Source organism: Schistosoma haematobium, chromosome ZW (genome assembly GCF_000699445.3).
Source record: "Schistosoma haematobium chromosome ZW, whole genome shotgun sequence".
Classification (NCBI taxonomy): Eukaryota; Metazoa; Platyhelminthes; class Trematoda; order Strigeidida; family Schistosomatidae; genus Schistosoma; species Schistosoma haematobium.
This window is the reverse complement of record NC_067195.1, coordinates 1,544,605-1,571,348: the sequence shown is the minus strand read 5'-3', so window position 1 is coordinate 1,571,348 and position 26,744 is coordinate 1,544,605. Positions and strand designations below refer to the sequence as shown.

General features: G+C 36.3%; 1 protein-coding gene across 1 annotated transcript; it reads right to left on the bottom strand.

Moving 5' to 3' along the window:
• Window positions 1-3,221: 3,221 nt before the first annotated feature.
• On the bottom strand, window positions 3,222-24,520 carry FHL2_1 (Four and a half LIM domains protein 2). The gene is made up of 9 exons (XM_051210161.1): window positions 24,365-24,520; window positions 23,331-23,424; window positions 23,105-23,288; window positions 21,294-21,560; window positions 19,626-19,877; window positions 17,513-17,713; window positions 12,202-12,546; window positions 9,042-9,228; window positions 3,222-5,729 (listed from the first exon to the last, which is right to left on the bottom strand). Exons 2-9 carry the CDS (start codon window positions 23,408-23,410, stop codon window positions 5,584-5,586), a joined length of 1,662 nt encoding a protein of 553 aa, XP_051070127.1. The 5' UTR covers window positions 23,411-23,424; window positions 24,365-24,520; the 3' UTR covers window positions 3,222-5,583.
• Between the last annotated feature and the right edge of the window lie 2,224 nt (window positions 24,521-26,744).

The window sequence follows — 26,744 nt, the reverse complement described above, 5'->3', positions numbered from 1 at the left end:
TCCCGTAGAAAACTAACTCGCTAAAAAAACGCTAACCAGAAAAAATTATTCAATTATTAGTCCTAGTTAACCTTAATTTGAAAATATTTAGTTGGAATAGAATAGAGTAAAGAAACACCCTAAAGAGATAATATCAATCTATGAAGTAATGAATAATTTTGTTTTTTGGAGATAAATAGAGAAAATATAAACTAAATGATTATAGCCTATACAATAGCTGTTATCTATGAGTATAGAAGTTTGATAGCATGTTTTGGAAATTGGTCTCAGTGAAGTAGTTGCAGTGATATTTTGTTTTTTTTCATTGGTTCTTTAGCTTGATTGTCATTTTATCATTTTGAGTCATTCCTTCGAAAATATATTTTCCTATGTGAGATTTACGTTAGAGTGGATAATGTTTCATTAAGGAAGTATTACAATTCCTCCTGTAACTCTTCTGGGGTTAATGACGGTTCTAAGTACAAGTAAAGGAGGAGGGTTGGGCATGAAGTCAGCAACCATATCCTGTAGAATATAAACTTGCTAGTAAAAAAACGCTAACCAAAATAAATAATGGAAGCCATTTAAACTCTGTACTCCGAGTTGAACGATCCTCATCCAGAAGAATTATGACGCCTCATGTTAAAAGACGAGACTGTTCGGAAGTCACGAGGCGGATGCCTTTTCTAAAAACTAGAGAAACAATTAATATAGGTACATGGAATATTCGGACAATGTGGGAGTCCGGGAAGAACTATGTGACACGACGAAGAAACCGGTAGGGAAATATAGTAAACCAGAGAGACAGGTCAAGGACAAAGAATGCAAGGCAATCATTGAAATTCCAGAACACAAGGGTAGAATACTTCAGAGAACTCTGGAATAGACCATCTCGCTTGAATACACCGGACATCGAAGCAGCACACACAGACCTCCCTATAGATGTCACTCCACCAACAATCGAAGAAATCAGGATGGCCATCAACCAAATGGATAGGGGGGAAGCAGCATACCTAACAATATACAAGGTGAAGGTCTGAAGTCAGACATAAAAGTAACTGCAAGCATGGTTCACACTCTATTTAACAAGATTTGGGAGGAACAACAAGTGCTGATGGACTGGAAAGAAGGATACATCATCAAGATACCAAAGAAGGCAGATCTGATCAAATGTGAGAACTGCAGAGAAATCACACTACTGTCAGTACCAGGAAAGGTTTTCGACAGAGTGTTACTGAACCGGATGAAAGATTCAGTAGACACTTAACTTTGAGATCAACAGGCTGTATTCCGTAGGGATCAGTCGTGTACAGACAAAATCGTGACACTATGGATCATCGTTGATCACTCAACTGAATTCAATTTGTCACTATACATCAACTCCCTCGACTATGAGAATGCATTTGACAATGTGTATAGGAGAACCTTATGGGACGTTCTTTGGCACGATGGTGTAGTTGAGAAAATCTTCAAAATCATTCGGAATTCACACGACGGACTATACTGCATAGTCGTGAGTTGGGGACAGCTGACAGGTGCATTGCAAGTGAGGACCGGAGTGAGACATGGCTGCTTACTCTCACTCCTTCTGTTTCTTCTGGTGGTCGACTAGGCTATAAAGACAGTCACATCGGAGGGAAGGCACGCAATACAATGGAAAGCTTGTGTTCAACTAGACGATTTGGACTTCGTAGATGACCTAGATCTACTATTCCATACCTACCAACAAATGTAATTGAAGACAACCAGTGTAGCAACAGCCTTTGAATCAGTAAGCCTCAACATACACAACGGAAAAACCAGCATCCTCAAATACAACATAGAGAACACCAACCCAAACACACTTGATGGAGAAACTCTGGAAGAGATGGAATCTTTCACGTACTTCGGCAGCATCACCGATGAACAAAGAAGATCTAATGCAGATGTTAAGGCACGGATTGGCAAATCAAGGCGGTATTCCTACAGTTGATGAACATACAAAACTCAAAACAACTGTCAAACAATATCTAAGTCAGAATATTCGATACGAACATCAAAACAGTTCTACTGTATGGAGCTGAAACTTGGAGAAATACCACAACCATCATCAAAAAGTGCGAGCATTTATAAAGTTGTCTACTCAATATCCGTCGACCAGATAGCATCAGCAACAGGCTACTGGGGAAGATAACAAACCATCCTCTATCTGAAGAGGAAATTAGGAAAAGACGTTGGAAGTGAATAGGACATATATTACGGAAATCAAAGTTTATCACAAAGCAAACCTTAACTTGGAATCGTAAAGGGAAACGGAAGACCAAGGAACACATTGCGTCGGTAATCGGGAGCAGACATGTAAATAATGAATATCAACTGGTAAGAACTTAGAAGGACTTTTCACGATAAAGTTTGATGGGAATATTGGTAGGCAGCCTTCCTTCATGAGGGTTAACAAGAGTAAGTACTTATTACAGGTATGATGGAACACTTAGATTAATAGACACATTACTTATTCGATTGGGTTCAATCAGCAACACTAACGATTAAACAACAGTACATCGATTAACGTGAATAACTCAGTCGTGTAGAGGGTTATTCTCAGATAGAGTAACTTAGTGGCATCTCTGTAATTGTAACGCCATAATGACGGAGCCCATAAGTCCTATTCTCACTGTAAACATCAGTGACCCCTCAAGATCGATTAGATAAATCTATATTGGCAGTGTATACTCAGGAGCCAACGGGTGATAAACTGATGACGTTAAGTTTTTTGAGCGATTACGATAAGTAGATTTATATCATTATGAAATGGCGAAAAAGATTTGCAGTTCAGATTGAGACTTATGTTACCTGAGACGGTCGGTTTAAATACGAACCTCTTTACTCTCATAGTCCTGAACAACATCATCAATAACCGGAAGATTATAATCAGATTAGAAAAAAAATCCTAACTGAAATTGAAAAATGAAACAAATTTATCCTCTCAAATCACTCTAAGTAGATATATTTATGTATACACTTAATAATAATAGACAATTTATACATCGATAGTCAATCAGATATCTCCCAAATGACAGTGGCAAACGTTAGTTAACGACTAGTCAAACAACTATTAAAATTAAGTTTCGTTCATTGGAAATCTCATCTCATATGGGGAAACGAACCTTTCTATGATTGTCCCTAATCTCAAAAAACATCTTAACATGAAATTATATTCTTCAGAGTTATACAAATTGTATTGAGGACCTCCTAAGCCGATACACATATGTGCCAGGTCCTACGTTGTGTTATGACTGATCAATTGTTATGTGACTTTTTTTATTTCATTAAAAAATGAATCTACTTCAGTGAGATAGTTTAATTCTCTTTATTTAACTTTCGTGAACGTTTGGGCCGGATTAGCACGTAATTTATGTGATGAAAATATACGAAATTCAACTAGTGTCATTGATAACAAATTGTGTTTGAAGAATGATGCACACCGACCACTGCATCGAGACAATGCGCCTGCATATTCTACTATGATCACTCATCAGTTTGTTTCGTAATCTGATAACCACTCTAAACAATCTCTTCTATTGGTCGGTGATTTCTGTTTGTTTCCAAAATGTAAACCGGTCACACGAGGTTGTTACTAGAACGATATGAATATATGAAACATCTGAAAAGTTTAACTCCTAAAGATTTTTTGAGTAATTAAAATGGAGGTGGAGCAAGTGTATTGTCACAAACTGGCAGTATTCGTGAAAGGAACAATTAATGTACCATAAATTACGTAAAAGAAATTTCTTTAACTTCGCGTATTTTTCGGACAAACTCCTCAGTAATACGCATTCATGAACCTAGGATCTTCATAACTCGAGACTAGCGCTTAAGGTTTAAATATACAACAGGTTGATAAACTGTTCATTTCCTTTTTCATTTCGTAATGAATACACATCTCAGTCCTACAGGAAGTTGGTCGCGGCTCCGATAGCTCAGTGGTAGGGTCCCTGACTGTGAAGCTGGGTGACACGAGATCGAATCCGCCAGGGAGCACCAGTTCCTTCAAGATTACAGGTACACCTTGATGACGAGTGCCAAGTAGCACGAAACCCGGGTCCAGGGTTTCCTGTCGACTACCTCCAACCACCATCTAATCTGAATACACAATAGGACAGAAAACACTCGTCTCTTAATCCATCTCTTCTACTTCACACTTGCACAACGCAACTAAATACAGACTAACAGTATTAAACCAAAACAACAAAAAGTAAACAAGACAAATAATTAAGGTAGTTCAAAAGATAAATTAATGATGAATATATTGGAACGCACACACACACACACACACAATTCATATGTTCTATGCATGAATTCCAATACTCAATAATGTAAGTACTGAAGATGTAATCGCTGCATTATCTAATAAAAACAAATTTTACATGCAAATGAAAAAAGAAAGAAAGAAAAACACAACATGGAAATGAGTTTCAAAATGAGAAAGATGATCTGTGTGTGTTATGTGTGTGAAATCGGAAATGAGAGCACACATGTTAAACTGGTTGAAATCAATAATATTCATAAAATACCTAGAATAGTTGTTATGTTTACAATAAATAAAGGTAATGAATGTATAACTCTAGAATAATAGACAGTGAATCGTTTGATAATGTCTAATGACGTTCATAGTTGTTGTCAAATCTCATACACATGAACAGAAGTAAGTTTCAATTACAAGGATTGAATTTCTTTTTAAATGATATACGTCATGTGGAAAAGAGGAAATAGCGCCAGATAGAGAGAAAGAGAGAGAAAGGACAACTTGGTAACTCAACATTCCATACATTTTCAAGAAAGCTCAACCCCTCCCCCCGCCCAACTCCCAAATCTCTTGATGTATAACAACAGTAGGAATATACCTACGAGTAAATAAGTGATGAAGCAGTTCTAAAGAGAAAATCTAAACACTTATGCCATGCACGTACACACACACACACACAGAGACAAATCATAAAATATATCAAAGAAAACTATAGAACTGTAAACTACAAAAGTTAAATTACTATTAAATGTGAAAGATAATTAGTTTATATGCTAATAATGATGTATATATATATGCATTCATTTGAATGAATAGATGTGAACAAGGAAGACAATTTGTGAACATCATAAACAAACAAAACAAAAAAAAACAGTACAAAAAAAAAATAAATCAATATATTTGAAGGATTGGGGATGAATAAAGACTAGAATAGAATATATTCCATAATGAATTCATTTCTTTATGATCAACAATGAATAGTTCTGTTTATCATTCTATGTTAATGGATCATTTGAAGTCATGGTTCAAAAAGAAAATCTTATGTCTATATATGTATATAATAAATGCATTGTGAACATATTAGAATGAATTAGCTAAGAAGATTTGACTATTTTAACCAACAAACAAATAGAACAAAACACAAAACAAAACAAATTGATATCATAAAGCGGAATAAAGAAAGAAAGAACGAACGAACGAATGAATGAACAAATGAATGAATCACGCACTTTTGACTAGATATATATATAACTGCTGCTGCTGCTTGTTTCTTTTTTAATCATTCTTCTTCTTCCTCTTCTTTGAAGTGTTTGTTGAAGTTAACGACCACATTCAGAACACATAATCATATCATCACTGGTAAGAAAACCTCTACCGACTAAATTACAATTACATTTTCCACATAGAAAACATTCTGAATGCCAATGACGATCTTCAAATGAAATAAATTTACAACCACCAAATCCTAAATTTCAAAAAAAAAAATCGGTAAGAAATATGTTTTACATAACATGGGTACAATCAATATCATATCAAAACAAAAGTTGGTAACGTTAGCTTGATCGAACAAACAAAAAACAACGTTTATTTAAGAACTGGTGTAACTATGTATTCTTCAAGTCAAATAAAAGGGAAATTGATGCCAATTATTCTTGAAAGTGTTATGTTCTCTGAGCTGGATGATACGGCTTAGAATTATTTATCTATTTATTTTAACACATAGATATTCATACAAGGAGGCACCAAATACATATGTGCCACACAAATCTCATTCGATATGTGTGACGGCTGTGATACTGACCGGGTGTCTTAACCGAAGCAGGTGGTTTTCTTAGAAGATCCCACATCCCAAGCCTTCGACCTGAAGGCCTGATCCACAAGGCAGTGGAGCAACGTAAGGAGATGCAATCCCATGGTAGCCGGTGACCAACAATTGGTTCATACGCCATTTGTTCCTTTAGGATCCTGGGGCCCATGTGCAGCATTGGTTCGGAATCCGGTTAAAGCTTCAGACAATCGCTCTTCGTCCTCTCAATTTCGTAAACAACAGTAATGCCACGAGAAGGCATTGAGTAGAACTTCCTTGGCAGAGGCTATATACGCGTGGCCATGTGAGAGCATTTCGAGAGGGAGAGTGGACTCTCCCCAATCTTGGCCGTACCATGGCATTTGGGGGCTTGGAAAGTCAAACACCTATCGAATTTTCATCCTCAGCTACAGATATTCCTCTTACTTTTTAAAAAAATCAATACTATTTAGAAAGTTTTTGATTGGGTTAAAAATCATTCTAACAAATTTAAGAAACATGGATGAACATCATCTATCATGTGACACAAACAAGTAAAATTATTCAATAAATCTCATCTACCAGTATAAGCTTGTGGAGATTGAAATCACAAACATATTGAAGTTAGACCGTTGAAAATCCAAAAGCATTGGACAGAAGAGGGAAGTTGATTATGAATACAGTGGTCTTGAGTGCTGTTTGAAGTATGAGGGCGGTTATCGTTTCTCGGTTGCCCACACCGTAGAAGGGTTCTTCTGGAAGTACCTCAGGAAATTAGATTAGAGGTGGTCTTAATGACCTAAGAGCGTGACCACAGTGCACAAGGGACAACTGATTGAGGTCGGTCACACATGACATTTTCATGAGTAATTTCTGTGTTAGCTCCGTACTTGTTCAGACCTTACCGCCGGAAACGGATATCCGTGAGATAAGGTAAGGTGTGCATTTTTAGGGTCGACCTTTTCTAATCCCATCCCTCCTTGTGGGAAGGCAGCATCGCTGTCATCCTGGTTGTCTGAAGGAAACACCTTATTACTGTCACATCTCTGTACAGTCAGCAGTACGACTTCTCCTTCGAACCTTAGGTTTGTTGCTTTTAGTTTTACCGCTCTTCAACCGACCTGTCTGGCATGGTGAGACCTTGAGGAACGATTGTTCCAGCCAGTGTAGCTCGATTGCTTCATCACGATAGGCAAGCCCGACCACCACATCAAGGTAGCAACAACGGTCGGGAAGCATTGGATAGACGATTCATCTTACTTTAGGACTCTACAGCAGTGCATATCTACGATTCCTCAACCGGGAATCAAACGCAAGAATTTGTATTGAGCGCGAACACTTAACCACTTGATTTGAATGAAACATAGACAAAATGATGAAACGTGAATGTATCTACCCCGTTATGAACGATTCCGAGTCATAACACTGAGAGATACTCTTTTTCTGGCTACTTGAAGACAGACACATCAAACAACACAGACATAGAAACAAATAAACACTTCATATTCATATTCTCCTGTCAAGTTTCAACAAACACTCCTTCCCTTCACCTACCAAAATAAACACTAAAATCTGTGTTTTAATACTACCGTATCCAATTTAGTTAATCCAGCACTAGTTGTCGATTAGTTTAATTGTTAATACCATCAAGACATAATCTAATCTGTATCGATAGATAGTAGGGATCAATTTCTTTTTCTTTTTTTTAGGAGAGTAGACATGATGCTAGAAAAGAAATTCTATATTTACAATAACTGAGTTATATATAATCAAAAAAATATTAATAACTAACTAATTAACTAACAGATTTCTTTTCAAGTCATCTTCATGGTGAACTGCCCTCAAATGCCCTGGTACGACCAAGAATGGGAAGAGTCCGCTCTCCCTCTCATAGTGCTCTCACATGCCCATGTGCATACAATCACTGACAGGGAAGTTCTACTCACTGCCTTCTCGTGGCATTACTCTCGTTTACGAAATTGAGAAGACGAAAAGCGATTGTCCGAAGCTTTAACCAGGTTAGTGGACATGGAGGATCCATCTAGGGGAGCTGGAAAACCCTGATCCCAAACCAATGGTGTAGTACATAGGCTCCAGGATCCTGAAGGAACAGATGGCGTATGAAACAATCGTTGGTCACCGGCTACCATGGGTCTGCATCTCCTGACGTTCTTCCACTACCTTGTGGATTAGACCTTTCGGTCGAAGTCTTCGGGTGTGTCCCTCTAATAAAACCAACTGCTTTGGTTTGACTACCCGGGCAGTATCCCAGCCCTCAAATGAATCGAATGATTTATATGTTTAAATAAACAAATCATGGCGAACTAATAATCTTACAATTTTTCTAATCAATACACTTAATGAAAATAAATATTTTCCAAATGGATTGAAAAATCTTAACAGATGTATACACTCTTTGTGTTCTCTCAAATTCTAATCTCCTGAATCCTAAATTATTACACCACCCACCCTGGATTAACCCCCCTCTTTTGACCTCTGACCTGTTTCTAGCATATATATATAGTTATTATTGTAATCAAGTTATTTACACTCATTTATGTCAATTGTTTCACACTATCTCCATGTAAAAATTCTATCACAATTTTGGTTTGTAAGCAGCTGACGAGAAACCTCGAAATAATATGAATTCATACTATTCTGCATCAATGTTTGTTCTTGCTCTATTTGAATCCTTCTTGTCTCTTTTTTTCCTCTTTCCAAATTTATCTCACTGGATTATACTCTTTAAATAACATCTTGGAACCCTAATCTTTCCGCCTCTACCACTATGGGATTTGAATCAACAACTGCGTCTTTGTGCTAATGTGGTATGGCAACTCGAACTGATGGACGTACGTACGAAGTTCTACGTTGTTGCTGACTGACTAACGAATATAAAGAAGACAAAATTTTAAAAAAATAGGATAAAAATACTTTTCTTTTATAAAAAACAAGAGCAAACAAACAAACAAACAAAAAAAGGAACTTTACCAGTAATTGGTTTGGTACATTTTGTACATTTTTTAGCAAATAATTCACCATAACAATCAGCACAATATGGTTGTTCATCTTTAGAAGTGAATTTTAATCCTGCTAATTGTTTAGAACAACTAGTACAAGTGAAACATTCTTTATGCCATGGATTCCCTTTGTATGTAACTCCACCACGACGTATAACCTGGTAATATATATATGTAGTAACAACATGCAGACATTTAAAAAAAATGTCACTTATTTTTTTTAAAGAAAAAAAAACACGACTGAAATTTTCAAGTTTAATGCCAATAAATACTTTTTGGTAAAGAAAAGTTGTTCGTTTTAAATTAGAGTATAAATGGGCAAAATGTTTTATTTAGAGAGTTGACATTAGGGCTGCCTTCGATTCGTTGGATCGGACTGTTCTCTGGGATTGTCTATTGAAGAAGGGTGTGCCTGAGAAGTTTATTAACATCCTAAAGGCCCTATATGCAAACACCTCAGGTAGAGTGAGGACATACAACCACCTCTCTCCATTGTTCCATTCGAGAAGTAGGGTTAGACAGCGTTGCCCAATCTCACCATTCCTCTTCGACTTTGCCATCGATGACATTGTAGAAACAGCTCTGATGAATGTAAGTAATGGCGGTGTAGATCTGTTGCCTGGAGAAAGACTTTTCGACCTTGAGTATGCGAATAATATTGTCTTACTGTGCGATAATCCTGAAGCCATGCAATCCGCACTTAGTCAGTTGGCAATCAGTGTCCGTAGGTATGGTATGTGCTTTTCACCTTCGAAGTGCAAAGTACTTCTACAAGACTGGCAGGATTCTAATCCTGTACTGACCCTGGATGGTGAGCAGATAGAAGTGGTCGAGAAGTTCATGTATCTGGGTAGTTGCATAAGTGCTGGTGGTGGCGTGAGTGATGAGATCAATGCACGTATAATGAAAACCAGAGCGGCTTATGCCAATCTGGGTGCCTTTGTGATGTCAGTCTGTCTGTAAAAGGTCGGATCTACAATGCGTCGGTGAGAGCAGTTTTGCTCTATGCTTGTGAAACCTGGCCTATCGAGTTGAGGACGTTAGACGACATTCTGTGTTCGATCTTCGTTGTCTCCGAAGGATTGTTGACATACAGTGGCAACATCATGTTAGTAATGCAGAGGTTCGGCAACGTGTGTTCGGGTACAGAGACGATAATGCAATTGGTGTCACCATCTCGAAACACCAACTTCAGTGGCTTGGATATGTTCTACGAATGTCGTCCCAGAGAATTCCACGTCGTGCATTATTTGCCGACTTTGGGACTGGTTGGAAGAAGCGGAGAGGTGGTCAGTGTATGACATGGTGTCGTGGTATGAAAGAAAGCTGCAATGGACTGGCTTGTGTTGGTCCTTCACGACTCTCTTGCTAGAATCCAAGAGATGGTGCAACACAGTGGCTAGAGACGTTATCAGATATGGCTGAGAATAGAAGCCAGTGGCGATCCTGCTGTAACCTTCTTTTACTTTCTTCATAAAAAGTGGTTGTGTCTTCCTTAACTGAAAGAATTCTTTTGGTTGTACCTTTTTGTTTCCCTCATTATTATTATTACACTACCTTACACTAATCTGTACGTTATTTTTCTTCTTTTTTTTCTTTAACGCTCCTTACTTTTTTTTCCTTCTCTTCAAATTCCCATTGTTTTGTATGGCGCACATGTATTCGGTGCCCTCTTGTACTAATATTTATGTGTTCAAATAAATAAATAAATAAATAAATAAATAAGAGAGTTGAATGAACCCAGTTACTACAAGTCAGACGAAAATCATACATAAAAAACGGAAATATTAGACATTAAGAGATTGACATATGTCATTTATCATTGAAATGAACATTGTTTTGATGAATATAGTCGGAGAAAATCAACAAAAGTAAACGATGTTAAGTATGGCTAAGTTCTAGAACCTGACAAAGGGTCGATATATATATTTACACTCAAGCCTGAAACCCGTTTGGTTTTCTCGAGATTGTTCTTCAACAGCTTCAGTTAAACATTGGATAATTATTAAGGCTAATGTTTTAGATACTGTACTCGTCAATTTATTTACTATTTTTGTCCCCTCTTATAACTTAGACAATCAGGGATCGAGACCGGTCAGATGGGATCACATTCACTCCCTAGATTTTAGTTATTGTCCCAGTCAATTCGATCTCCGAAAATGATCCATCAGGAACAGCTCGTGTCCCTTGTTTTAGATTAGGTATGGCTGAGATAAAAAAAAACAGAATGAGGAACTATATAAACGACAATTAAAATCTAAACACAAGAAATACATTTCAAAAGGAGCAATGTGATCGAACGATTGGAAATTAAGAATGATATTAACCAGACGATGGTAAGCAAGATAAAGAATGAACGAACTTTGCTTTCTTTCCATAAAAAAAAACCATTTACCAAGTACAGATTTATGGTGTTCGAACCTACAACCTATTGGTTGAAAGTCATATGACTTAATCATGATGTGTCAGTGTCTTCTAATATTCAATGAACCTTTAGCTGGAAAACCACACAATTTTATCCTGTTTTCCATGTAGTTATTATTGATATTTAGCGAATAAAATTTTATGAAATTTTCTAAAATGACAAAACAAAAACATAAAACCACTAGTTTTTCCAAACTATTCATCATTCAGTCAGTCAGCTACAACGTAGGAACCAGGCACATATATGCATCCGTTCAAGTTGCCATACCTCATTAACACAACAAGATGAACACCGGATTCATAAAAGTAGGTAATTCAGAGGTGGTAATATATAAAAGAAAGATTGCAATAAGGATATAGTACAGGAAGAAAGAATCAGTTCGTAGAAAGAAAGATATGAAGTGATTTTAATCTCTTAGTTTAAGGGAAGATAGAGTGTATACACCGACGCCATTGTGATAGATTCTGAGCCATGTCACCAAGAGTTTCCAACCATTGGTTACGATAGTCACGCGGACCCCAATCAAGTAGCCTGCATCTACCAACATGGCTCAGACTAGAAGTTAATGTCTTCAAGCACTGATGCCACGTTTTGGTTTGGCCACCCCTAACTTTCTTCCAACCATCCCGAACACCGGTTAGGATTGCACGTCGTGGTAATCATTACAATAAATAATAGAGTAGGAAAGTAATGAATGTAAACCTACTTCTGAACATTTAGTACAACGTTGAGCATATTTCGCTTCATAACATGGTACACATACAACTTGATTTTCTCGTGGAATAAAACTTTTCGCACCAATTGGTTGTTTACATTCAACGCATAAAAAGCATTCTTCATGCCATTGTTGTCCACGATATTCATATTTACGCATTCCAGCTTTGAATACACCTTGACAACCATCACATCGTGCAGCAAAACGTTCATCATAACAATCAGAACAATATAATTGTTCTTCTTTTGTAGCAAATGGTCGATCAGCTAATGAAGTAGTACAAGCAGAACATTTGAAACATTTCTCATGCCAATGTCTTTCTTTAAATGAAAGATCCTGGGAGAAAATACAAAAAAAAAATAATAATGTTAAATTATGAAATATAGTCAATTCTATTAAAGATTGACAACACAATTGGAACAAATACACTAATGAAAAGAGATTGGATCCAATCTCTTTTGGAATGCAGCAAAATACAACACGTCTAATGGAAAGAACAGTGGTGTGAAAGCTGAATGTTAAATATTAAACTAGTTCTTTTTTTAAGAATTTAGCATGCATTCAATTGAACACATAAATTTAAAGAGAAAAAAAGATGAGTAAAAGTATAAGTATGTTTGTGTAGTAAAGAAAACGAATGAACTAACATCATGTTTATACATAAGAAACTCTATTGCTCCCACTCACAAATAGTTAGTGACAAAAACAAAACAAAAAACTAATGATCGCTATACATTTGATTTCTTGTAGATGATAAGAAGAAAAGAGGAAATCAATGAGTGCATAGAAGGAATATAGTCCAACACAATAATAAACTGATATCCATTAAAAAAAAGGAAACACATGAAAATCACAGGGAGCACGATTACGACGATACAAAGCGATACCATGTAACATTGGCATCATAGGCGTTAGGTGAAGGATGAATAGATCTTTTGATGGATTTTCACCTGCCTTGATTGTATCACATTGCCATGCTTGTCCGACGCTATAACCAGGACCAAGAATATATGGCATTGGACAACTTGGATGAAATCTAACATTTGATTGTTGAGATGATGTATAAACTGCATTTCGTACAGGTTCTGATGCATCCCGAACAAGTGATGTAATGCCAACTTCCGGTTTTAGCATACCCTAATAGTTATGTACAAGTAGCATATAAGAATGTAAAAAGTTTTTAACAGATTGTAATCGTACAGAATGAACTGTACTAGATGATGTTATAAATCGAGTAAAATATCACAAGTTCACAACGTATTTTTGACATCTAAGATGGAAGCTTGGAAGAGCATATTGATTAGTGAGTGATATCATTCAGGTAACTGATAAGGATAGTGATGATTCTACTCTGGATTAAATCGAGATATAATTTGTGTACTAAAAACACTTTTGATGGAAAATACTCAAGTTTATTAAACATGATATATCGTATAGAAAATCAGTTAAGTGAATACAGCATCGCCTACAAAATAAAGAATTCGAAAGTCACTTACACAATATCCACCATCATAAAGGTATTAACCCTTGTTTACAGAAAATTATTCACTGTTGGATACCAAAAATATGGTTAAGTAATATTTTGATTAACAAATGGTTCACAATACTCAAATATCATGTAATTGTATAAGTATTAGAATAATTATCGGTTAAAGTACAGTATTTATTTATTTATTTTGACACATAGATATTCGTACAAGGAGGCACCAAATACATATGCGCCACACGGATCTCATTTGATATGTGTGAGGGCTGTGATACTGACCGGGTGCCCAAATCAAAGCAGGTGGTTTCTTAGAGGGCCAAACCTGGAGCCTTCGACTTGAAGGTCTGATCCACAAGGCAGTGGAGCAACGTAAGGAGATGCAATCCCATGGTAGCCGGTGACCAACGATTGGTTTATATGCCATTTGTTCCCGCAGAATACTGGAGCCTATGTGCACCATTGATTTGGAATGAGAGTTTTCCAACTCCCCTATGTGAACTCTCCATGTCTACCAACTCGGTTAAAGCGCCGGACATTCGCTTTTCGTTCTCTCGATTTCTTAAGCAACAGTGATGCCACGAGAAGGCGATGAGTAGGACTTCCTTGGAAGAGGTTATATACGCGTGGCCATGTGAGAGCATTTAGAGAGGGAGAACGGACTCTCCCCACTCTCGGCCGTACCAGAGTATACAACCAGTAGCGTTGTTAGTATGATCACTTTTTTTACAAGATAATAGAAGCTAACACTATTCTTCTCATTCTGTACTCCTAGTTAATCATTGTTAAATTATCTCCATCTATTTGTTCGTACAGTGCACAATAACATACTGGGTCTTGGACTGTGTAATTATATAATACACCATACCGATTAAAACATATATTAAAATCAATACAACTGTCTTAACATCCTGAGTTCTCATTTTCTATCATTCGAACTATTAAACAATCAGCTGATTTTATTATGGAGAGACTATCATTTATGGACGAACCAATCCGATATAAGATAACGAGTCACGAATTTGAACGCGGAATTCATCCATCCATTTGGCTAAATAGAGTTTTGGCATTATAGCTGATGTCAGTTCGTGATGAAAACCGTAAATCTAATTTTTAACCCTAACCATCAACTGTAAATGAGAATTCTAACTGCTTTATAACCCTCGTTAAGTCCTAATTAGTAGTTGTTCACTCTCAAGGTCACTTCAACGTCGCTCAAAGGTCGTCTATAAATTATAGTCTCACCCTTGTTTGGTAAGACTGAACAAATTTTTCACCTGTAAATGTATAGAATGATTTTACTGCGATAAAAACCATAACCTCAAACTGAAAGCCATTGCTACCAGGAACTTCTAAATAAATAAACAGATAAACATTGCTAGTTTTACTTTAGTATAGTACAGTGAAGTTTATAAAGAGAGTAGTGAGACTAATTTAAACAACTACATGACCGATTAATTCTAGGAAGAAAAAAAATCCTGAAGACTAGCGAATTGCATGACAAATTAGCTCAGTTGCCGGGCATAAGTTCATATACTTGGAGTCGAGCAGCATCCTGAATATAAAATCAGGTGAAACTAAGTTGCACAAACCGAAGTAGATGGAGCGGGATTCAAATCTGCAACTTGTAGATAAAAGCTTAACGCCTTAACTACTGATCCAGCATGTTACATCAAAGTTCGATTTTGTTGCAGTCTCTAAATGAATGCTTGGATTTCCCGATGAGCTGATTGACGCAGCTATCAAGGCTGTAGTTAAACTAAAGCTTCCTAGTGTTATGCTTTTCCCTTAACAGAAAAAAAAGAGAAATGTAACTCCGTACGCCAGGAAATATGATGGAGTCACTAAAGCTACAAAAACGAAAGAATTTAATTCGTATAAGAGCTAAGAAAACACCTCAATAATTAGGATAAAAGCCGATTGAGTTGTTTTAAACGACAACCACGAGTTCGAATTTAGCTTTCCGAACAATTCATCAAAGATGAAAAAGTAACTTAACTTACAGTAAAATATGTACATATTATATTCCCCTGATAACAGATGAGTAGTAGCGAAGTGAACTATTGTTTCATCAATGTACAAACTCCTGGTCAACATTAAAGATAACCTTTAAAGTAAACTTTCATTTCAACAGATTAGGAATATTTCATTTATTTATGAAATAACATTACATTACGGAAGTACTACTTTTTAACGGCTAATTCAATATGCATTGCTTGGGATTCAACATTTTATCATCCTAAGTCAGTCAGCTACAATGTAGGAATCAGGCACATATATGCATCGGTCCAAGTTGCCATACCTCACTCATTAACACAATAAGATGGACACCGGATTCATAAAAGTAGTTAATTCAGAGGTGGTAATATATAAAAGAAAGATTGCAATAAGGATATAGTACAGGAAGAAAGAATCAGTTCGTAGAAAGAAAGATATGAAGTGATTTTAATCTCTTAGTTTAAGGGAAGATAGAGTGTATACACCGACGCCATTGTGATAGATTCTGAGCCATGTCACCCAGTCTCCAACCATTGGTTACGATAGTCACGCGGATCTCAACCAAGTAGTCTGCATCTACCAACATGGCTCAGACTAGAAGTTAATGTCTTCAAGCACTGATGCCACGTTTTGGTTTGGCCGCCCCTAACGTTTTTCCAACCATCTCCAATACCGGTTAGCACTGTCATCCACAAGAAGATTGTGGTTCGAGAAAAAAATGAAAATAATATATCTAAGGCAAAAACTGAAAATGTTATCATGAATAGTCATATAAAACCCCATATATGTCTATCAAGTTTTACTAACAAGAAACAGACATATATACTAATGAACAGTAGATTTATTATGTCGACATAATGATACTAAACTATTTTGACAATGCATTAAGAAAATACCACACTAGATGGACTATTTCTAATTGATTCCATTAAAACTACATATTAAAACGTGACATTGGGAAAGTAAAACAAAATTCTACCCTATAATCAAACATATATGTATTCCTAACAGAGAATACAAAGTAGCTACGACTATATATTCGGTCTTATTTTAACATATGAAAGTCTCACTTGTGTATCCTTAAATCATCATGAACAAATCAATAAATTCATACGTCTTTTGTCATGGTTACAGCCTGTGCGAATTGCTGAGCCTAGTGAATGAGTAAAACAATCCAATCTATAGAGAATGACTGACATTCCAAAATTAAATTGTAACCTATAAATACCAATGTAGTTTTCTACACAACTAACAAGTAATCACTGTATGGCTTTAAAAAATCTAGTGAAACTATAATTTATAAACAAACAGATCTCGGATTTAAGTGCGAACTTCACTCATCCATTGGGCAAAATAGAGTTTTGGCATTATCACTTATATCAGTTCGTGATGAATAACCCCTAAATCTAAATTCTAATCTTAACCATCAATTGTAAATCATAATTCTAATTCCTCACACACTGGTTTATAACTCTTATTTGATCCTAGGTATTACCCAAGCTCCCAAGTTTGGGGAAACTCCCGAAGTCAAATGACTTTCATCAATGTTTGGGGAATTCTGAGGAAACCTCCAAAGTTAAATTACCTTGACCAAGGTTAAAAAGGGGATTTTGGGGAAATAATGGGGAATTCCTCCAGGTCTGGGGAAATTTTGAGGTTCTTGTGCCATTTCCCCAAAATTGGGAGCTCGGATAAGTTAACACTGTCAAGGTCAGTTTAGCGTCACTCAAAGATCGTTCATAAATGATAGTTTCACCAACAACAAAAAAAAAACAACTAAATCAAACTATACATTGAAATTATTTCATAAAATTAACTAACCTTTGAATCACAACCAATTTTTTCTTTACATTGTTCACATGTATTAGCAAATTTAGCTTCATAACAAGCTAAACAATGTGGTTCATCATCACGTAATATATAACGTTGTCCTGTTAATGATGCATCACAACTATGACAAGCAAAATGACCAGAATGATGTTCTTGATCCATAGCTCTAGTGTACTCTTCTGAGAAAATAAGCTATAAACGATGATGGAGAAAAAAATTATAATAACAGAACACTTGGCTAATTTGTATTTAGCTGGTTAGATCATTGATACACAGACACAAACACACACACACACCATAAATAGGAGTCCTATCAAATAAATGAACCAATAAGAGATGTAGCATATGACCTTGTCTACACTGTTGTATTATTGAAGCAATTCTATTTACAATGAATATAGACAGGCTAGGCACACACATATATCCAATAGAACACATATATAAAGATGTGCAATGAAGTTAGTCAATAACCAATCAGATTTCAGTTTTGTTTATGACATGGTCATCTATCCCTCCCCTCTCTCTCCCTTTTTTGGTAGACCATATTAAGTTGTCTAATCAACCAATTCATAAATTGGATTAGTCATACTTTAATCCAAGTCCAAGAATTCAGCTGCTGATTGGTTGAAAATTTTATGAAAAGTAGCTGATTATAAACTATTGGTTGATTTAATTTTGTTATATAAAAATGTAACAGCTTCTTTTTTAAATGTCGACATGTGATTGGTGAATATTATGCATAAATATAATAATAGGGTAGAGATCATCGAGTTGGATCTGTCGATCATGGGTGTGTCGAAGTAGTTTCCCGATGTATTTCCTAAATTGTGTTTTAGTATCCGTGAGAATATGGTAATACCCTAGATATTTTGTTACGTGGCTAATCTACTCATCAACTAAGTTACAAATTCTCAGGACTTAATCTATGGCCTTTGAAAATCAGTCGAATAATAAACTTGTCAGTTTGTTTCAAGATAATAACATCGGGTCAACAATGTTTATTTCTGGAATTTCAAATAGCACGATTCATATTCTACACTTAAAAGAAGGGCGATATATTGTTCTTATTACTAATATCTAGATCTTAGGATCACTTGATGATGAGTCAGAATGTGACACATGAATATGAAATCTTTCCAGTTAACACATACTTCAGTGCCAATGTTTTACATGTGTTGGTTGTAATGATAGAACTCGGATGCTTTTAAGTATGGGGTGATCAGAGCTAATAACCCATTATTTGTAAACTGAGTCCTTTATTTATCAGCTTATGGTACACAATTATATATATATACTACTTCATAAGTATCAAACCAGTTAATCTCGTCCTATGACCTATTTAATTGAGATTCGGCGGCAACTACAATGAGTATATATATATATATATAATCTATTCGATTATCTCAGTTATTCCACAATTAATTTTCTTGCCCTGGCCGTTGTTGCTACCTTGACGTGGTGGTCGGACTTGCCTCTAGTGATGAAGTGACCGAGCTATACTGGCTGGAACAATCGTTCCTCAAAGTCCTACCATGTCAAACAGGTCGGTTGAAGAGTGGTAAGACAAAAAGCAACAAACCCAAGGTCCGAAGGAGAAGTCGTACTGCTGACTGTACAGAGATGTGACAGTAATAAGGTGTTTCCTTCAGACAACCAGGATGACAGCGATGCTGCCTTCCCACAAGGAGGGATGGGATTAGAAAATATCGACCCTAAAAATGCACATCTCACCTTATCCCACGGATATCCGTCTCCGGCGGTAAAGTCTGAACAAGTACGGAGCTAACACGAAAATTACTCATAAAAATATCGTGTTTGACCAGCCTTAAGCAGTTGTCCCTTGTGCACTGTGGTCACGCTCTTAGGTCATTAAGACCACCTCTAATCTAATTTCCTGAGGTACTTCCAGAAGAACCCGGAAAACGATAACCGCCGTCATACCTCTAACAGTACTCAAGAATTTTCTTGAAAAATATTTTACCAAAAAGACTTTTAAATTATTACAACATTTAACAATTCATAGAATAGAATATTTCTGCAAAAAATATACTGGTTAACCTTAATTATATAATTGTAAACAATTTTACTTGAGGAAATGACTTACATGATCACATGTCACACAACGTGGACGTACTGATTGAGCATAATGTCGTAAACAATAAGGTTGGTTATTTAACCAAGCATATATATAATCCACTAAATATTCATTACATATTGTACATCGAAAACAATTCAAATGCCAAACTGGTGTATGATTTGAGGGTATATTAGACATTTCTTCTATTAAAGAATGTTCTGGTTTAATTCGTATACAGAAATCATCAAAATGGATTATATTCGAACAATGTGTACATGGCTAAAAGTAAATTTATAAAAACATCTTCAATAATAATGACAAGTAATAGAGAAAAAGTTGAACGAAATACCCAGTGACTTTATATATGCACATTAGATAAAACTCAGTTGTTTTTTTATTACCGAGATCATGAACCGATTGATGTTAGACCATCATTGAAAACCTGAAAACACTAGACGGCTGTTTCGTACTAGTATGGGACTCCTCGGCAGTGCGCATCCATGATCGTGCATGCGAGACTCAAACCATGGACCTATCAGTCTTGCATGCGAACGCTTAACCTCTAGACGACTGAGCCGGCATTCAGTAATGTTAATATCTAGCTTTAACAAATCCACGAAATTGTGCGACTATCTCCCAGGACCACCAGGATCTATCGGTCTCGGGTGTTGACGCTTAAATTCTACACCACTGATCTGAGATCCAACGATGTCAGTGTCTAACTTCAACCATTCCACTAACATACGTGATCATGAGACTGGACTATAGTACACTTCATATAGTTTATTGATATTGATGAATTTTATCAAATGAAATAAATTGTAGGCGTTTTGTTTTGAAGTTCAATCATGAAATCTTTATATGGTATATGACCATATTTGGGTTAAAGGTAATTGACAATTTTTGTAAAGGTTTCTTCATTGTTACATCAATCAATAATCTAACTATGAGAAATTCAAAATCAATAAACTGTCTTATTAAACTAAGCCTATTTGAAAGATTCTTGTAACTGTGATAGAACTAACTGACTGGATAATATTACTACTAAGCTATTTGAACCACCATTGATCTTGTGTAGACTACAGATAATCGTACGTTAAGTGATCATAATGACATTAATACCCAGTGTCATGTTGTCAATCCGTAACAAGGATGAAGGATATATGACATTAGTTACTGATATATTAGATATATCAGTAATGCTTGTGTTCACACCTTATCTCAAGGTTAAGTGTTAGATGAGAAATTATAGTCGAGATACTCTACCAGAGAAAATCGATTAGGTAACTAATCAAGGTCTCAACCTACGTGTCTTGGTCTGGGTCAGAAGAGTAGAATGTATATCTACCAACGATTTGTTCACCTAGTGGTTCACTGACACTAATTGCAGTTTCTTATTAATATCTTAGTCTTTCCGATCACATAACTAGTTGGGATTGCATGTTTGTTTATGTTGGACGTCAATGATCACAACACTACCGTTTCGATGAAATCAAGTATCAAACAATAATTTCTATCAATATTATTATGATGATAGTCAAGCCATGTGTTTTATGTAAAGAAGGATGAAGTTAATATAAGTTCGGAGATTCTCCTGAAATCTTTAACTCATTACTTAGCTAGGACTTATGTTGTTTTATACTATAATTAACTGTAGTTTCATCAAATTCGTCAACTAACTTTTGTTTTCATTACCTGTCCATCCTTATCATTCATATGTTCCACTAATCCAATACCAAAATCATGAAAATTACGAAAATTTTTAAAACGGTTCGCTTCAATTAATTCATTTTCTAAGTTAGGATTTGAATCTTTTGTATGATGCCATAATTCTTCAATTGTTACAGCTGGTTTACGATCTTGTAATGGTATTTGTTTCCTGAGACGTTGACGTCTAATATGATTAGCAACTTCACCACGTGGTAATTCATCCTTTGGTAGACTATCCAAAAATGAGTTCACCTTAGATCGAAAAAGATATAAGCATATTATTATTATTATTGTCATCACCGCTATTATTGTTCTTAATATTATTATTATAGTATTACTTCACTAATCGATATCACCTGGGAAACTAATAAAATTTGGTGGTATTAAATATTAGCTGTGTTGTTCAAGTCTGGGAATTTATATTAACGGGTTACTGTAACCTCGTCATGGAATGAAACCAAACACCCTTACTATTTATAATAAGGTTCTATACCTACAGACCACTGAATCTGAAACCCACGAACTTAAATTTTAGACTTTAATCAACTTGGAAGGATTTTCAACGGTTACCCAATAAACTTAACTAATCTCAAAAGCTACGGCTTTCTGTAAGTCATCATGCAGTTCATGTCAAGACCTACACATTACAAATACAAAGATACTATGATGATAATATATTTCAGTAATCTATCCTATTGACATTCTTCGACCAGCCCTTATCAGATACAGTATTATTTATTGGTACAAGAAGGCACCAAATAGATATGCGCCACATAAATCATTCGATTTGTGTGAGGGATAGGATAGTGCCCGGGTGCTCAAACAGGAGCAGATGGTTTTCATAGGAGGCCACACCCCAGCCTTCGACCTAAAGGTCTAATCCACAAGGCAGTGGAACAACGTTAGGGGATGCAGTCCCATGGTAGCTGGTGACCAAAAATTGGTTCATACACCATTTGTTCCTATAGGATCCTGGAGCCCATGTACAGTATTGGTTTGGACTGAAGGTTTTCCAAATCTCCTAGGTGGATCGATCGTCCGTATCCACTAATCCAGTTAAAGCACCGGACATTCGCTCTTCGTGCTCTCAAGTTCGTAAACAATGGTGATGCTGCGCGAAGGCAGTGAGTAGGACTTGTGTGCACGTGGCAATGTGAGAGCATTTCGAAAGGGAGATTTAACTCTCCCCACTCTCGACAGTACCAGGTCATTTGGGGGCAAAATATTACAGAGTTGATCAATGTAGCTAATAAGTAATTTTCATTACAAATTATGGTATCACTTAAAAGTAGAAGACTGCGAATCTGATTCATCTCAACCTGAAATTATTATAGTAATGCATACCTACCGAATCAATTAATCTTAGTCTTTTCAATGGTTGAGATCATGAGTCAGTTGAAGTTAAACCACCATGGCAAACCTGGAAGCACTGGAAGGCCATTTCTTCCTATTGTATGACTCCTCAGTAGTGCATATCCACAATTCCTCCTCGCAAGATTCCGACTTAGGTTCTATCAGTCTCACGCGTGAGCCCTTAACCAACTAGACCACTGAGCCAGCCGAAATCCAATGTTGCTCATGTCTAACATCAACCAATCCACGAAATTGAGCAACACATCCATCATCGTTCTCAGTGAGTTACTATCTCACAATAGTCCTAGTTTATGAGTGATTTCAGTAGTCAGTGACTTCATTGATTGAAGTCACGTTTTGGTTTGATCATTTCTATCTTTCTTATTACATTAAGGTAGTATGCATATGTAACATCATTATAATAATAATAATACTAATCTTACCTCTACTGGTTTAACACCAATAGGTAACCAATGTAATCCAAATTGTTTAGCCAAATTTTGTGCATTCATATATTCATCATAGAATGATGATTGATTTAAATCTAATTGATCTAATATTGATTGATTAGTAAAATCATCAATATCATGTTCATAATATGCACAATGACATTGTGTACATAACATTCTATAAGAAAGAATAGAAAGATATAATTTTTACTTTGATTACCTCCATGAATGTTTCATGAAACCAGGACATTTGGATCCACATTTTAAACATGCTTTAGTATTATCTTGATCATAAGCCATAAGTTCGTGTAAATCTAAAGTGATAAGATGAACAGAAAAGTGTAAAGATTGAAGATTCATTGATATAAACAATAAAAATAAAAAAAAAGTTTGTTTAACTTCCTTCTCGTGTTGGGGGTTTTGTTTATGAAATTGAGAGAATGAAAAGCGAATGTCCGATGGTTTAACCGAGTTGGTGTGTACGGAGAGTTCATCTAGGGGAGTTGGAAAATCCTGATTCCAAACCGATAGTGAACATGTACTCTAGGATCCTAAGGAAACAAATGGCGTATGAACCAATTGTTGGTTACCAGCTACCATGGGACTGTGTCTCCTTACATTGCTGTACTGCCTTATGGATCAGACTTTTAGATCGAAGGCTCCGGGTGTTACCTCATAAGAAAACTATCTGCTTCGATTTGGGCACCTGAGCAGTATTCCAACTCTTACATAAATCGAATGATTTATGTGGCGCATATCTATTTGGTGCCTTATTTTACCAATGTTTATGCGTTTAAATAAATAAATAAATATTAACTAATAAGCACAAACAATTTAACACAGAAATCTGTTTCATTGAAATCATGAAACGATCTACGTGAGACAAACTGAAAGCATAGGACAGCTATCTCGTCCTTATATGGTACTTCTCATTTGTATACATCTACTTTATCACAAGCGGGAATAGAACCGAATACCTCCAGTTAGGGAACTCTCCTTCACTTAGGAATCTTGTTTTCATCATAATCTTGTTACATGAATGGCTCATCGGTAACATCTTAAACTATGAAGTTGAATTGAGATATCAGTTCGACTAAGATTGTAACTACACTGTACTTCCAACTCCTATCCATCTAACTAACCACTTGATTTCTTTATCATGTTTTATTATCAATACTTTTGTCATGTTGAAAATTACCGCTTAAAATCTAACAAATTCTTTGATTGTAAAACAATTTCATAAGAATAACTTACTTGTATGATCAAATAATCGACTTTTTTTCTCGTTAAAAACTACTAGCCACCACTAATAAGTAGTATATTTATTACCAAAGGGTTTATTTATTCAATAAGAAAAATATACGTGTAATATATGATAATCCTTTGTAGAAATAAGTTTAAATGATATTCGAATTGATCGATCGATTGATTTCTGGCTGTCTATCACAACGTAGTATGTACGTACATATATACATACAAATGAAGTAAGTAATCGATTCATTAACTAATTAGTAGATAGTAACAGAAGGGGTTTTATGGAGATTGTAGCAATTTCAACAGATGAGATCATGAGTCAATTGAAGCAAGATCACCATGGAAAACCCGGAAGCACTGGACAGCCGTTTCGTCCCAGTATATGGCTCCTCAGCAGCACGTATCCATGATCCCGCCTCGCGGGATTCGAACCCAGGACCTATCAGTCTCGCACCATTCGCTTAACCAACTAGACCGCTGAGCCGGCCGGTATCCAACGGTGTTAATGTTTCAGTCAGTCAGTCAGCTACAACGTAGGACCAGGCACATATGTGCATCGGTCCAGGTTGCCATACCTCATTAGCACAGCAAGATGAACACCGGATTCATAGGAGTGGTTAGGTCAAAGGTGGTAATACATAAGAGAAAGATTGCATATAAGGATATAGTATAGGAAGAAAGAATTAGTTCGTAGAAAGAAAGATGTGAAGCGATTTTAATCTCTTAGTTTAAGGGAAGACAGGGAGTGTATACACCGACGCCATTGTGATCGATTCTGAGCCATGTCACCCACAGTCTCCAACCATTGGTTACGATAGTCACGCGGACCCCAACCAAGTAGTCTGCATCTACCAACATGGCTCAGACTAGTAGTGACTTCAAGTACTGATGCCACGTTTTGGTTTGGCCACCCCTAACTTTCTTCCAACCATCTCCAACACCGGTTAGCATTTCACGTCGTGGTAATCGGTGTTCAGGCATACGTAACACGTGGCCCAACCATCTCAGTCGATGAAGATTCACAACCTCATCAACTGATTTACCATCATTCCCTAATACTCTGCGTCTAACCTGACTATTACTTACCCGGTGATCCCAGCAGACGCCAGCAATATTTCTAAGGCATCTGTGGTCAAATACTAGTAGCTTATGAGTATCTTCTACTCTTAATGGCCATGTTTCTCAGCCGTAAAGAAGAACAGAACGAACTGCCGCGCAGCATACTCACCCCTTCATTGATAAATGAATATCTTGCATTCGCCATAGGTGACATAAGTTGGCAAAAGCCAAACGAGCTTTTCGAATCCGTGCTGAGATTTCGTCAAACACCAACCCATTAGGGCTGATCCGACTTCCACTAATCCACGAAATTAAGCAAGACACATCCACCACTGTCATCAGTGAGTTACTATCTCAACAACAGATTCAGTTCAACTCCACTGGTCACTACTTCTCAATAGATCTCCAGGAAATACCTCTTGTAGTCATTCACTAATAAGCTCATAATGATTATTATTATCAGAAGGGAGTTTTGTGAAAGATTATAGTAATTGAATAATTGAATTCATGAGTCAATTGAAGCTAAACCTCTATGGAAAACCTGAAAACACTGGGCGGTCGTTTCGTTCCGTTGTGAGATTCCTCAACAATGCATATCCATGATCCCACCTCATGAGATTCGAATCCAAAATCTATCCGTTACGCATACAAACACTTAATCTCTAAAACATTGAACCGGTATCAAGTAGTGTTCATGTTTAACTTCAACTAATCCACGAACTTAAGCGACACATCCACCACTGTCATCAATGAGTTACTACCTCACAACTGACCCGGTTGAACTCCACTTGTCCAATGCTTCCAGATTTTTCATGGTGGTCTAGATTCAATTGACTCATGATCTCAACTGTTGTAATTAGTAGACAGACAAATTCTTTTTATTCAAGAGAATCATGGAAAATCTAATCTTAGATCAATTTAAGGTAAACTGAGAATTAGCGTATACAAAGCAGTTGTTTTCGACCTGGTTTTTTTTTTTGTTTTATTACTTAGCATTAACTTATTTGGGGATCTAATAATGAAGTAACCATATACTGGTTAAAATATTCAAGTTTTAATAAATAGACTGAATGTTTTTTTGAACCCTGTTCTGTATAGTTTATTAACGTAACTAGTTTCATATAGACATAACGATCTTCATTCAGAAGAATTATGATGCCCCATGTTGAAAGACGAGATTGTTCGGAAGTTACGAGACGGATGCCTCTTTAAATAACCCGAGCAATAATTAATATAGGTACATGGAATGTTCAGACAATGTGAGGGTTCGGGAGGACCAATCAAATAGCTATGGAAATGAACAGATACAAATTAACGGTGC

Excerpts from the sequence above, each read along its gene's own strand:
- FHL2_1 (XM_051210161.1), bottom strand. The coding sequence starts at position 23,410 with ATGGCTTATGATCAAGATAATACTAAAGCATGTTTAAAATGTGGATCC. Across the intron at positions 21,561-23,104 it reads TTGGTGTTAAACCAGTAGAG|GTGAACTCATTTTTGGATAG; the intron begins GTAAGATTAGTA and ends TTTCGATCTAAG. Across the intron at positions 5,730-9,041 it reads ATGTACCAAACCAATTACTG|GATTTGGTGGTTGTAAATTT; the intron begins GTAAAGTTCCTT and ends TTTGAAATTTAG.